Raw genomic sequence first — 15,133 nt, 5'->3', positions numbered from 1 at the left:
TTGAGAAGATGTAAAGAATCTTCCACTGCATAAATATTTGTATTACACATGTCGATAAAGACCAAATAGTCAATGATAAATATTATGATTGAATATATGGCGACAATAACTGATTATTGTTATATGCATCCTCACGAGTCAAATGAGCTGAAAAATTCAATTAGCAAGCGACGCACAAACAGAACAATCATAAATAAGTGGTAGCCTTGATTCCACAGATACCTGTCACGAAAAAATTACTTTTGCTTATTCAATTATTATACATCTCTCATTCATTGTAACCTACACCCTCTCTAACTCTGTGTTGTGCTTATCCAGTTGGTCTTTCAACTCCTTCCTCCAGCCTTGGATCAATCTTTCCTGCTTCTCCACAATCCGTGTCTTCATCTTCAGCTCTTCTTCCATCGTAGCAATCTCCTGTTCAAATGAAACAATGCAACTGACAATGATTTACCATCTCAAAGTTCAAGCATTATCATATACAAGGAACACAAGTGCGTTACTATTTCCGGTGTGATTATTGGGTACCTTCCTAAGCATTTCTGCTTTGGTAGGCTGATCCTCGCATTGTAGACCAATAAAATACAGTTGAAGCTTCTTGGCAGCCTCCATAAAATCTCTGGCATGCCTCTCCACGTCAACTGAACCGATCAAAAAATAATTGTCTTTTCCAGAATGTATCAATACAAAAGTATACTTTGCATGCAAGCCATTTTAATCATGTACTTCAAGACATAAATCAAAGTTCAAATTCATTTCCAACCATAATTGCAGGGAGAAATACTGTATGAAATTTGGATAAAAATAAATAAACAAGCCACCAAAGAGAACATCTCTATGTTACCAGCATCCTTTTTGGCAATACTACTGGAGATTATGCATGGATGAGATTGGGCCTATTGCATTTCTCCCCAGGATGGCAGGTTAATATCATTCATATTCTATGCTTCACTAGGATGAGGGTTAAAAAGAAGTATTCAGCTTCTAGTAATATCCCAAAAATGCATCCATGATAGTTTTTTTTTTTCCTTCTCTTTTTTTAATGAATAAAATTCTATTTATTTTTTTGGAAGAAGAAGCATTTAAATGATGGCACAAGGGGGGGGGGGGGGGGGGGGGGGAGGAGGGGGGACAACCAAACAATGGATAAACAATCTGTAAATTAAAAAAAAAAAAAGAAATAAAAGAAACTGGCACTCTTCTAAGCATGCATCCATTTAAACATAAAAAGAAAAAAGGGAAAAAAAATTGTCTTCAGCATTCAAACTGGGGACTCATTCCCCTAAAATTCTTTGGTCCACTCTTTGCAGATATTCCATATAATTTCCATAGGAACAAAATCGAAGCACTTCTTAACTTTGAAACTGGTAATTGGTTCCAGAGAAGAAGCATTAGCCAAGAGATCCCAATCAAAGCAAAGTACAGTAGTAGCATACACCGAGTAATCATCTCTTCACGAGTCTTGCACATGGCAATGCCAATTTACTAAAATGAAACCCCTTTTACACAGATTATTCATAGTTGAGATTTGCCCAAAGTACCTATACCGTATTAAAAAAGAATCCTGAGAAGACAGTTACATCTTCCAAGGAAAACAATCCCCAACATCAGTTGTTATTTCTTAAGAGCCAGCATTAATAAGACTAAACAGGAAAAATCCCATACTTCTGGAAACCAAATCATTCTATCTTCTTGGTCCAAGCCCTTCTATCCCAACAACATATTCATAAATGGTAAACCCAAATCATTAAGTTTCCTCAGCATGAACGGCCTAAACAGAACATAATCCACAAGAGCCCTCCTACTCCTCCCCCTCCTAACAGAATGGAGGGTAAAAAACACTCATACCATTCTAGCTGTTCCAAAGACTCAAAAAGATCCATTACAGGCTTGTGTACAGCACCACCAATTTCCTCAACTTCACAACAGCTCATGTCACAACATATCACATAACTTCCCCGACCATTTGACCCTATAAAAATTCATTGAAAGGAATCAGCTCTCTTAATCCAAACCCATCATCACAAAAGAAAAATCCAAACCCCAATTATGTAAATAAAAGTTTCTGGAATTATCTGAACCACTCTATAGGAATTTTCTCCAATCTTTGCACACAACTAGTGAACAAGAAAAGTAGAGAAGCTCGAAAGGGTATTACTTGGGAGTCTTCCTCTGCATCCAGGATAGCTATTTCAAGAAGCATCACTTCCATGCGTTCTGGCTATAATGAAAGTAAAAGAAGTTTCATGCTTTGCTTCATTCATCAAGTTTGTTTACGACCAAGGCCCAAGGCAGAAATCCTCTGAAACAACAGTCAACTCAAAGTAAAAAAATTCTCTCATTATAAATACTAGCATTTTATTATTTTCACATTCAGCATTCCACCATTCTCAAATGTCCTGTTTGCCTTAATTCTGAGAACAATCCTTGACCTTTTGCTCTTATTTACAGTGAACACTAGAAAGTCCACAATTATTATACCTCCTTGTATCATGCATTGACATGCTCCTGCCTTCATCAACATCTTGACAATTTACTTTTGCGAACAAAACCTCTCCCAACATCCAAATCTTCAAATCTCATTTTATGATCCATGTAGTCATAGATACTAATCATTTGGCATTTTAGAAAATTTCACCAAATTAAAAATTTCCATTATATGTAATCTTCCACCTTATATTTACCAATAACTACACAATTATTTTAACTCAAATTTTTATTTAATATGATCTCACATAACAGCATTTCTTTAAAAGATTAAAACCTGATCACCCAGTAATATAACACAAAACAACAATAGCACCATATGGTTCCTTGATCTTCTCTGAACTTTAAATTGAAACTATTCTCAAATCAACAAACGGAAATCTTTTTGGTGCAAACAATAACCTCAAGAGGCTTCCTGAAACATAGTGTTTATACGTAAACCTTAATCATCTAGCTTACAACATGATTATAGCAAAAATTTGAGCACATGAGATCTTCAGTATAAAGTGAAAAGTTGTTACTTTGGACTGTCCTGAGGAAAAAATCAGGCCACATTAAAGTCACTCCAACATAACAGTATTCTATGGTAGACAGTGAGCCTATTCCTGAAAAAGATGCATCTGGATTGGTTAGAAAGTGCAGCTGCATCCTGAAGAACCAATGGGAAACCAATTAGCTTCTTATCTGGTCCAGAGTAGGTCCTCTCAACCATGGTTTTAAATCGCGGTAGCAGGTAGCGTAACGTAACGGTAATAGGTGTAACGGGAAGCAGGAGTAGCGGATGTTACATAACGGGAAGCGGGTGTAACGACCGTGAATTTTTTTGAAGCACGCACAACCTTGTGCATATTAGCGTACTTGCATGTTTTAAGCTTTTGGCCATTCTTAGAAAGGGTTTTAGTGTATTTTGGACCCTTTAGTTCGAGTAACTAAGTTATTTGGTAAGGGCAACAAGTTTACATTTGTTTTAAACCATCATTGATAAAAAATTACGTGTGTGCACGTATTTATACTTCTCATTGTTCTTATCTGTGATAAATTCTTATGTGTGCTAAATGAATTAATAAAATAAAATACATTATACACTCCATTAATCTATTAGACACATAAGACATACGAATAATATAAATATAAAATAGCTAGAAAAGAAAGAAGGTTGAAGTTGAAAAATAAAGAACATAAATATCACATTACTAATATTATTAAAAAAAAAAAATTCCCAACAAGTTAGTATTTTGAAATTGTTAATTAATGCATCTATTGTGAGTATTTAAAGAAAAAGTAAATTTTGTATCATTGTCATCCTCATTATAATCTTTTCCCCCTCTTGCCACTTGGAATATTGAGAATGATATATGAAAGAGAGAGAAAAAGTGAGAAGAAAAAGTAAAAAATAAATTTTTTTTTGGTGTAATAGTCCTGTAGAGGTTACGTAACGGCCGTAGCGGCCTTTACGTAACGGTCGCGGTCCATAACAGCCGCTACGGCCATGATTTTTCTTCCCACCGATTTCGCGGTGTGTAACGGTATCGGTAACCCAAAAAACCTTTACGTAACGGTCGCGGCCTTTATTTAAAACCATGCTCTCAACCATAGTTTCAAACACCAATGTCAAGACATTTTTTAAATGTTATCAGAATGTTGATAGCAGACTTCACAGAGGAATTTTATCAATTTAATCAGTGTGTGTTGCTCTCAACCAACTCTTAAACAACATCGTATTCTACTCTTAATAAATGCATTTTCCTGTTTGTTTGGGTTAACATCTCATTATCTCAATACTAGTAATTTCTTTGATAACCCAAAATTTACTTTGATAACCCAAATTCTAGGCCTTCTCATCAAGAAAATTTCTGTTCACTAAACTCAAACCCTCTCTGGCTTAAATAATCTTTCTCAAATCTCCTGCTTGAAAAAATAAAATGGTTTATTTACCTCACCCATTACCATGAAATTAGAGGTTTTGGGGGCCTTCAAATTTTTAGAAAAAAGTCACACAAAATTTTCGCTATACGTTAAAACTTAATTGTTTCGAAGTGGCTAAAAATCTCGCAAAATTCCCATGGCAATACCTCGAGATACTTCTCTAATACGTGTCAATTATATAACTCATATATGCTGAACAATATTATGAACTAAAGAGTAAGGGATAACATATCAGAAGTACCAGAAAAAAAGAGTAACAGAAAGATCCATATGCCAAAAAAGTAACCCAATAAAACTGCGGAAAAATTATCAGTTATGAACACAAACACACACACACACCAAGCACTAACAAAGAGACAAAAGCAAATGCAAAGTTATCAGCAGCAACTTGCAGGCAGCATAAAAACATACAAGAATTACCACAGACATACTCTGATGAGAAGGATGAGGAGAACGGTCAATTGCTTGGAGCTCTCTAGCAGGCAAGCATGGAAGCAAAGCAGCTTCTAATGCCATCACACATGCAATCATGTCTTCTCTTGGTGGTGGAGATGGTGACGATTGCAACTGAGGAGGATCAAGCGAATGCTGCTGATCGAGCGGTTGTCGGTCTGCCATTTACTTGATACAAACTATAGTTGATAAATGGTGAGCCCTCTTTTCCCTATCAAAAATTCAAAGTGGAATAAGAGCTCAAGTTTGCAACAAGCTACAATGGATAGACAATGTGTTGAAAAGTCAAAGTTGTTTTTTTTTGTTGTCCTACTTTTTAGGATGTTCAGCCTAGTCCGTAGGATTCTGTTTTTACACGTTGAGTAGTGCTCTATAGGAGTTTGTTTACGCATTTAGTAGTGCTTGTGTTTAGTGCCAATTTTTATGCTTTTAACTTTTGTGTATTAGCCTATATAAAGGCTGTTTGTGTGATGAATAAAATGTGTGGAGTATCTCCTATCAAAAAGCTCTTCTCTTCTCTCCACTTATTTCTATCAGTGGTATCAGAGCAAGGTTGCATTGAGTGGTTCCAAAGAAAGAGAGAGAATTAGTAAAGCAAGAGAGTTCTTGAGATAAGAGTTATATAGGAGTAGCTCTATTTTCTTTTGCAGCAGCAAAACTATGGCAACCGAATATTTTGTCCAACCAGCAATCCCCTGCTTTGATGATCACTTTGATCATTGGAGCATGCTAATGGAGAATTTTTTCAGATCCAAGGAGTACTGGCAAGTCTTCTCCGAAGGAATTACGGAACCAGCAACTAGCACGACATTGATAGATGTGCAAAAAACGGAGTTAGAAGAGCAACGACTGAAAGATCTCAAGGCGAAGAATTATCTTTTCCAAGCAATTGATCGCTCAATCTTGGAAACCATTTGTTGTTAAATAACTCCTCTCAAACAATGCACAACGGAATAACAATATGTAAAGAATCAAACATACACTTACAACAATCTAAATGGTGAAAACATAATAGTTCCACAACCATAGCAATATAAAGAAAAACAATAATAAGAGTAACGACACCAGAAATTATGTGGTTCGGCAAAGCCTACATCTACGGGAGCAATCGGCAAGAGTTTCACTATGAAAATCAAAGATACACACTACAATGGTATACAATGATCTTCTCTTCTTCTCTCACCCTCTCTCCATCTGCAATATGCCCAAAAAAGACATATTTCACAACCCCTCAGAGGTTTCACTCCAAATACCCAATCATTCCAACGTTCCAATTCAAAATTTGAAAATTTTCTAGCTGCCCCGAGAGCACTAGTCAACTAGAGGGGTCCGCTAGACAACTAGTCTATATTCTGCTCTCGTTATTTCCATTCTCTGAGATTTTCCTGCTCTTGGTGTCTCCACTCGTCAACTAGTGAGACACGCTAGTCAACTAGTGATTGCTGCACAGCACCAAAACTTCAACACATGCTTTTCTTCTTTTTGTTTATGAGCCCCACCAAGTATAAGAGCCACAAACACAACAACCTCCACCTTGGCGATTATACGCCCCTTAGGAGAACCAGAGAAATATATCTGATTGCTCCACCTTGACCTTAGAACGTTCGGTTGGGACCACCTCCTTTCTAGCACTTGGAGACAAACACCAAATCCAAACAACGCCACTTCAACTTGCTGATGGCGACTTCAACTTCTACCATCAACCCTGATACAATTATAGATGCAACACCCAAAGACTTCACCCTAGGCTTCTAACAAGGCCTTCCCACAATAGTAAATATAAATGCTGCTGCAAGCCTTTTATAACCAAAGCCCCCTGGATAGTGTTCAACAAAGCTCACAATTGACGATCCACTGTTGCCTACAAAAACACCCCATTGCACAATTATGAGAAACCTTTGACATATCCCGGACATCACAATCCGTCTTTGGGTACCAAGTGGTAGACATTCCATATTGATTCCCCAAAAAACCCCCTTGAGATAGCAAACAAAATCTCCCTACGGTTCCATCCATAAAGCCACCCTAAGATAACACCAATCTCCCTGTAACCCTTTTCACAAAACCACCCTGAGATAACACTAATCTCCCTGTAGTTTTGTCCATGCGAATCAGCAAACCAAGACTCATCTGGCCGTACCCAACACATTAATGTCAAAAACTTTCAACAGAATTATCAACTGATTAGTCTCAGTCAAAGCCTTTCCAACCAATAACATGTCATTCACACACAACACATACATCACTCCATACATCACTATCACCGTCTTCCCAACTAGAAGTCTCACTAACTCACAACCCTCGTACATAAGCAATACCTCCATTTTCTCCACCATAGCACTCATCCACCTATTTTCCCTTTGCCATGCATTGCAACTTGAAAAATTAGTAGAAACCTTACTACTAGTAGTAATAAATGCATAAAACTCCAGAATGTCAAATTCATACCTAAATGGTGGTCTGAAAGTGCACATGGGCCCGCCGTGATTATGCTGGTCTCCCGAGCCGACACTCCCTGTAATATGACAAATGTCATCTCTGCCCTGAGTCTGTTGCTCTACCTGCATCACATGCCCATTCATACTGTGATACTGTTAACCCAAGATAGAACTCCCCGCATTTCTGCCATGAGTTCCTAACTCCACCTGAATAACATGATTACTACTACTGCATTTTTCTGGCATTTGTTTCTCTTCCTTTACCTGAGTACGCTGCCCCATGACTTTATCACCAAAAGCCATGTCCTCGATCACCCCTTTGTTTGCCACAAGATCACTCAGCTTGCAACCAACTTTCTTATAAATCAGAAAGATGTATTATTTAGACATAACACCAAGTCTAGATCTTCCATCACTAGAATAGTGCACCAATGGACATCCACTCACAACTGAGTAGTCTACCGCAAAACCTACCCACAATTCACCTGCAGTTTTCCCATCTAGCGATACCTTTGGCAATTGGTCACACGAGAAACGCGTCATACTCACTGACTTCACCAAAAAGTACCCTGCAAGCCCTACATAGTTTTCTGCCCTACTCACAATACTCCTTGAACAAAACCAGTGTACTCAGCCCCAATGTTTGGCTTTAAAATCTCTCTCCCTATCTAGTTCTCCACCTCAACCACTGCATGAAGTATACCAAGACCCTTTGTGATAAACCCACGAAATACATATATCTATCCCCTCATGCTATCATCATCAGTTCACAAACATCTGAATACATGTAGTCACTCATATGCTTCAACCACATATGCCACAAGATATCCAACTTAGATTCAACAGCTGCAGATCCACCTACAACCATAACATGCTGCATTGCATAGATATTTCCTGCTACTTTTTCTCCTTTCATCCCCATCAAATTGCCTTCATATACTTTCATTTCTCCACTTTTAGACTTATAACAATATCCATTACAGTCTAAGTATCCAATGAAATAACATTTTTCCTTAGACCCGGTTCATGTTTTACATCACATGTGGTTCTTACAACACCATCATACATTCTGATTTTGACATTTCCAATAACAAATATTTTGCATGAAATATCATTTTCCATCAAAATACAACCAGCATAAACTGACCTGAAGGTGTCAAACCATTTTCTAGGATAAAAGCATCCGGTATCTAAAATCCAAGAATCACCCGTGAGGCACTCTGAACCCGATGAAGCACATAGCATATCTTTATCACTACATTCTGAATCTTTCTTCACTACACTTGCAGATTTTGACAAACCCTTAGGCATATATCAGTATTCCAGTTTTCGCCAAACTAATGCCAGAGAATTCTCATCCATGACGTAATACAACACGTCACTAGCCAAACCAAGTCGAATAATTTCTCCCAATTCATTCCAAGTCGTTGCATCTATGCTATCCGGTTGAATTCTGTATGAAACTTTCACCATACCTTGTTGCCCCAAAAGATCCTTCACTCTTCTCTATCACAAACCGAAATTTCCGGTTCCATCAAATTTGAAAACATCAAATTTTGCAGACGAAGATGCAGAGGCCATTACAACTTCGCTCTAATACCAATTGTTGTGAAATAACGCCACTCAAACAATGCACAGCAAAATAACAATATGTAAAGAATCAAACATACACTTACAACAATCTAAATGGTGAATACAAAATACTTCCACAACCATAGCAATATAAAGAAAAACAATAATAAGAGCAACGACACCAGGAATTACGTGGTTTAGCAAAGCCTACATCCACGGGAACAATCGACAAGAGTTTCACTATGAAAATCAAAGATACACACTACAATGGTATACAATGATCTTCTCTCCTTCTCTCACCCTCTCTCCATCTGCAATATGCCCAGAAAAGACATATTTCACAACCCCTCGGAGGTTCCCTCCAAATACCCAACAATCCCAATGTACCAATTCAAAATTTGAAAAATTTCTAGCAACTCCGAGAGGACTAGTCGACTAGAGGGGTCCACTAGTCGACTAGTCTATTTTCTGCTCTTGGTATTTCCATTCTCTGAGATTTTCTTGCTCTCGGTATCCACTCATTGACTAGTGAGACACACTAGTCGACTAGTGACCACTGCACAGCACCAAAACTTCAACACATATGCTTTTCTTTTTTTTGTTTATGAGCCCCACCAAATATAAAAGCCACAAACACAACACCATTCTTTGCAAAGACACCTCCAAGCATATTTGGGATTCCATGAAGAAGTACCAAGGTTCTGCAAAATCAAAGATGCAGCAGCTTCAAGCACTTTGTACGGAGTTTGAAACACTTCGAATGAAGTCGAGAGAATCAGTCTCATATTATTTCTCTCGGACAATGTCGATCGTGAACAAGATGCGGATCCACGACGACAAGACGAAGGATGCGACCATGGAAGAAAAGATTCTTCGAACCATGACGCCAAAATTTAATTTTGTTGTTGTTCCATAGAAGAATCGCATAATGTTGATGAACCATCAATTGATGAATTACAAAGTTCTTTGTTGGTTCATGAGCAAAAAATTAACCAGCGGGAGAAAGATGAACAAGCATTGAAGGCCTTATCAGAAAATCACTCTTCACCAAGTAGAATTGACAGAGGACGAGGTAGAGGTAGAGGTAGAGGCAGAGGTCAAGGTAGAGGAGGCAAAGAAAATAATGATCGTGGAAACTAATAACAACACAATCAGAATCAATAGAATCAATTTCAAGGAAGAGGAAGAGGATGTGGAGGCCACCATTCAACAACTTATAGACCAAAGTTAGCAGACAAGTCCAATGTTGAATGCTAAAAATGTCATAGGTATGGCCATTATTAGTCAGAATGTCGAACTAATTTAAATAGACAAAGTGGAGAAAGAACTATCTTTGCAGAAAAAGAAGAAGAGGTGTCTCTTTTGATGGTGTGTTACGTGAAGGAAGAAACTCAACAAAACATGTGGTATTTAGATACTGGCTGCAACAACCACATGTGTGGAGATAAGAAGGCGTTCTCTGACTTGGATGAATCTTTCTGTAACACTATTAAGTTTGGTGACAATTCCACGATTTTTGTTATGGGAAAGGGAAGGGTAACAATCCAAACCAAAGGAAATCACACCCACTCTATCTCTAATGCTCTTTTTGTGTCAGATTTAAAGACCAACTTGCTTCATGTGGTTCAGCTGCAAGAAAAGGGATATGAGATTTCTATAAAAAAAAGGAGTATGCCAAATTCAAGATGCAAAGTTGGGCTTAATTGCTCAAATTAACATGACGGTGAATCGTATGTTCCCACTTTATCTCCACAACACCACTCATTCGTGCTTCTCAGCAAAACTAATGGACGCGACATGGCTATGCCATTTTCGCTATGGTCATTTAAGCTTTGGTGGATTGAAGACTCTACAACAGAAAAATACGGTGATTGGTCTTCCTCAAATCATAGCTCCCACTAAAGTTTGTGAAGAATGTGTTAGCAAGCAACGCCGAAATCAATTTCCACAAGGAAAATCATGGAGAACGAGAAGGACATTGGAGTTGGTTCATTCCGATATTTGTGGGCCAATAAATCCATCTTCTAATGGAGGTAAAAGATACATAATTACCTTCATTGATGATTATAGTTGGAAAATTTGGGTCTACTTTTTGCAAGAAAAATCTAAAGCTTTTGCAACCTTTAAAAGTTATAAAGTGCTTGTTGAGAAAGAGATTGGCAACCCAATAAAAGTTCTTCGCACTAATCACGGTGGAGAATATAATTCACATAAATTTGCAAATTTCCGTGAGACCCATGGAATCAAGAGACAACATACAGCAGCATACACACCCCAACCAAATGGTGTGTGCGATAGGAAGAATCGCACGATTCTGAATAAGGAGTGGAACTCCAAAGAAATTTTGGCCTGAAGCAGTCAATAGGAATATTCATATTTTGAATAGAAGCCCCACTCTTGCTGTTCAAAATATGACGCTGGAGGAAGTGTGGAGCGGACGAAAACCGGGTGTAGATCATTTCAGAAATTTTGGGTGTATTGTCTATGCCCATATTCCAGATGAGAAGAGGAGAAAGCTAGACGATAAGGGAGAAAAATTTATTTTCCTTGGTATTTATGATCAATCAAAAACTTAAAAGCTATACAATCCTAGCACCAAGAAAATCATTATCAGTTGATATGTTTTTTTTGAAGATAAGTTCTAGCCATGGAACAACGAGGGTGTTGAACAACAAATTCCTGCTAATTTTGATGGAGAGAATGAAGACGAAAGGCAGCAGCCAGTGGAGAATGAACAACAGCTAGTTCATGCAGCTACACAAGAAGATGAACGACTTCAAAGTGCTAGCAGAGGGAGGACTTTCCTCAGCGGGGGCATTCAACTATCATGACATCAAATTTGACAGATACTATATTAAACATTGATATCAAGAAATTTCAAAACAAGTATGTATCTTTAAAGTTCAGCCAAAAAAAAATTCCAAACAGTCTTATTATAAAATACCAGCAACAATTTTTCAAAACAATTTCTTTTTAAACGATGTGTCTTAGGCCTTTGAAAAAATTTTGAGCAATAAATTTTAATTATTCAACAACACAATCCTATTATAAAATCCAAGTAATAATTTTTCACCAAAAAAATTTCAACATTTCACTTTGGCTTCCACTTCAAAGAAACTAGGGTCATGGCCGTCCCGAAAGTTTCAAATTGGGGTTGCACTTCAAGTTTCAAACAGATTATCAGAAAAACAAGGCGAAGAAATAGAAATATTACCTCGGGAAAATTAGGGATTTTTTATGAGAAGGCTAAAAGACACTGGACGAGCAGACAGACAGCATCAAGCCCCTTCTTCCTCCTCCTCTTCTTCTTCTTCTTCTTCTTCTCTCTCTAGGAAAATGCGGAGGCAGAGGCCGTAACTGTAAAGTGTTGGAGGGGGCCCGGGACGCTGCCAAGCTGGTCAGCAGAAAACGAAGAGAAGGACTGAATCTTGAAAGTTGCCAATTTTACCCTTCCTATTATTTTTTGAAAAATTCGTAAGTTGCCAAAATATTTTCTAAAATTTGAGTTTTGCCCTTACGGTACATAAGATAATCCTTGACAAAATGAATCAAATTCGATATTCCTAGCGAATTAAACAAATTATCGGATAAAAAAATCATAATTCATATTCGATTCATTAATTGGTGAATTGATTACAATTCGGGTCAAATAATTTATGATGAATCGCGAATTCTTAAATATAATTTTATTAAAAAATTATTTTATGTCATGTGTAAAATTTAAACTTTATTTCAAGTTTGTGTAAAATTTAAATAATCATGTTTGTATTTTTTTTTTTTTTGGATTATGTACCGAGTTTTCATGTGTTTGTTTTACGGTTTACGTGACTAATTTCGTACCCCTTGAAGCCGAACCTGCAACTACAAAGGGAGGTAAATTTCAGAAATTCAGGGACGGTAATGAATCCGGGAGGATTTGAACAACTGATCTCGTGAGAGGCACTCTCACAGTCCGCACTATCACCTGAACCGCACCCTGAGAGTTGTTTGTATTTTTTTTAATTCATAACTGTATTGCATCACATTTTTAATGTTATTAATTACAAAAATTCAGAGCATATTTATGATTAATTACAAAAATTCAGAGCATATTTATGACTTAATGTATGCATAACATTTTGAATTTTGAACTGTCCAAGTGCAAAAGATGAGTTTTGAAATTTACATTTTTCTTTCAAATAAATACTTATTGTTAATCCCCAAATCTTGGATGATGGTTGTCACCCCCTTCTCCAGCAATGGAAATCCCTCCCAACTCTGTTAACTTCCCCCAAACAAAACCTGCAAGTAAAAGTAGCCTAGGAGCCCTATTTTACCCTACCCACTCATCTCTTCCATGTGCTCAAGCCCCAAGGCGGCGGGGCTGGAGCTGACCTTGTAGCTCTGGGCAGTCTGGCAGGGAATCTTTGGAGAGTTTTTTTCCCATTTGAAAAAATAATTTTTGGAATAACTCTAACGTATTTGCCTTGTGTCACCGGGAATTATTTTTTCATAAAATATATTATTTAATATATTTTTTAGAAAATTTATAAATTAAGAAATAAATTTTTGTGCATAATAAATTAAAAAATAAATTCTTTTAATGTATATATTTTTTAAAATAATAAATCAGAAAATAAATTATTCTGCATAATAAATTCTTCTATCTCAAGTAATAAACTCAAGCCAATTAATCTTGTATTAATCTGTCTCAAGGAATGCGATTCTCACAACTCTGAAATAGTTCATTCATTAATGATAAAACATGTTACTATATATATATATATATTTCAAAGTATCTCATAGTCAGTTTTTCAATTCGATTTGAGCTCAAAATCGAAGTTGAAATTGAACCTATAATCAAATTTTGAAATTTAAAATTACTATATTATTTTTAAAATTTAATGGAAATTTCAAAGACAAAAAAATTCTTCAAAAAATATATTAAAAGAATTTATTTTTCAATTTATTAAGCAGAAAAATTTATTTTCGGATTTATCATTTTTTTTTAAATATATATATATTAAAAGAATTCAAATTTCAATTTATTATGCAGAATAAGTTATTTCTCGATTTATCATTTTTTTTTTTTAAAATATATTAAAATAATTTATTTCTCGATTTATTATGCACAAAAATTTATTTCCCGATTTATCATTTTTTAAAAAAATATATTAAATAATATATTTTTTGGAAAAATAATTCCTGGGATGACACGTGGCAAATCTCGCTACTCCAAGTAGCAAGATTACATCAGAGTTATTCCGAAAATTAATTTCCCAAAAAAAGTATTATCTTGTTGTGTGTAATTCAGCTGATTGCTAATTCTATTTTTAGATTTTAATTAATTCCAAACAAACCACAATAACAATCTAATTTTGTCCGAGCATCAACTACAATCATACCTAAACTTAAACCTGTTTATTTTGACGCGTGTGTGTGCGCTAAGTCTGATAAAAAAAAATTATACGTTCACCAATCCAATATTCAGCAAAACATAAACATGCCACAATCATAATCCACAAGAACACATTTATGTGGCTCGGCTCAAAAATTAGCTTACATCTATGGCAAAAACTAACCTCTAGAGACACTATATTAAATTCGGTGAAAATAAATACAAGTAAGGTTTACCTTTTCTTGTCTTATCGATCTCTTCTGAAAATCAGCCCAAGAACAACCCAAGAAACCCCCTCTTCGCACCTGCGAAGAATCCTAGGTTTCTCCCTATATTCCTCCCTGACTTGCTTACAAGAAACCTTCCCCAAGAAACTAAATCTGAGCTTTTACCTTGCCTTACCAGTGCGTGAACCTCCGCTGAAGATTGGAGATACCCAATGCCGCACCTCCTCCTGTCGGCTCCTTCTCCCGTGCGCCCTTCACTCTCCCGCGCGGCTGCTGAAGGCTCTCGGTTCTGCAGTGCTCTCTCGGCTGGGAAGACTCCTGCTGCTGGGAAGAACTCGCGGCTGGGAAAAGGAGAAGAACCCCACCCCCTCCCCGGTGGTGCTGAAGCTGCAAAACAGAAAGTGAAGAACCCCCCCGCGCTGCTGAAAACTGAAATGAAAAAACCCCTGCCCCTGCTGTGTTTTCTTTTATTATTTACAATTCATCTCATGTAAATTACATCACTGCCCCTAATACAAAAAGAAATAACACCAGCCATTGGATCTCTCAATAAATGGACGGTTTGGATTTCCTTCAGGCAAGCTTGACACTCCAACATTTAATATATTTAAAAAAAAAGAGATAAATCGGGAAAAACACTCAACCTTTGGAGC

General features: G+C 36.8%; 1 protein-coding gene across 8 annotated transcripts; it reads right to left on the bottom strand.

Moving 5' to 3' along the window:
- Nucleotides 1-66: 66 nt before the first annotated feature.
- Nucleotides 67-14,923, bottom strand: LOC131155718 (mediator of RNA polymerase II transcription subunit 28). Of its 8 annotated transcripts, none has more exons than XM_058109071.1 (5): nucleotides 14,490-14,923; nucleotides 12,091-12,270; nucleotides 4,845-5,077; nucleotides 529-641; nucleotides 67-417 (listed from the first exon to the last, which is right to left on the bottom strand). In XM_058109071.1, exons 3-5 carry the CDS (start codon nucleotides 5,029-5,031, stop codon nucleotides 283-285), a joined length of 435 nt encoding a protein of 144 aa, XP_057965054.1. In that variant the 5' UTR covers nucleotides 5,032-5,077; nucleotides 12,091-12,270; nucleotides 14,490-14,923; the 3' UTR covers nucleotides 67-282. The 8 variants fall into 8 exon arrangements, with proteins under 8 accessions (XP_057965054.1, XP_057965051.1, XP_057965052.1 ...); XM_058109068.1 differs by having other exon boundaries at nucleotides 529-665; nucleotides 14,490-14,917; XM_058109069.1 differs by having other exon boundaries at nucleotides 529-665; nucleotides 14,646-14,917.
- Nucleotides 14,924-15,133: the final 210 nt, after the last annotated feature.

Source organism: Malania oleifera, chromosome 5 (assembly GCF_029873635.1).
Source record: "Malania oleifera isolate guangnan ecotype guangnan chromosome 5, ASM2987363v1, whole genome shotgun sequence".
NCBI lineage: Eukaryota > Viridiplantae > Streptophyta > Magnoliopsida > Santalales > Ximeniaceae > Malania > Malania oleifera.
Note: the sequence above shows the minus strand (reverse complement) of the source record. Positions and strands in the feature narration are given on the sequence as shown.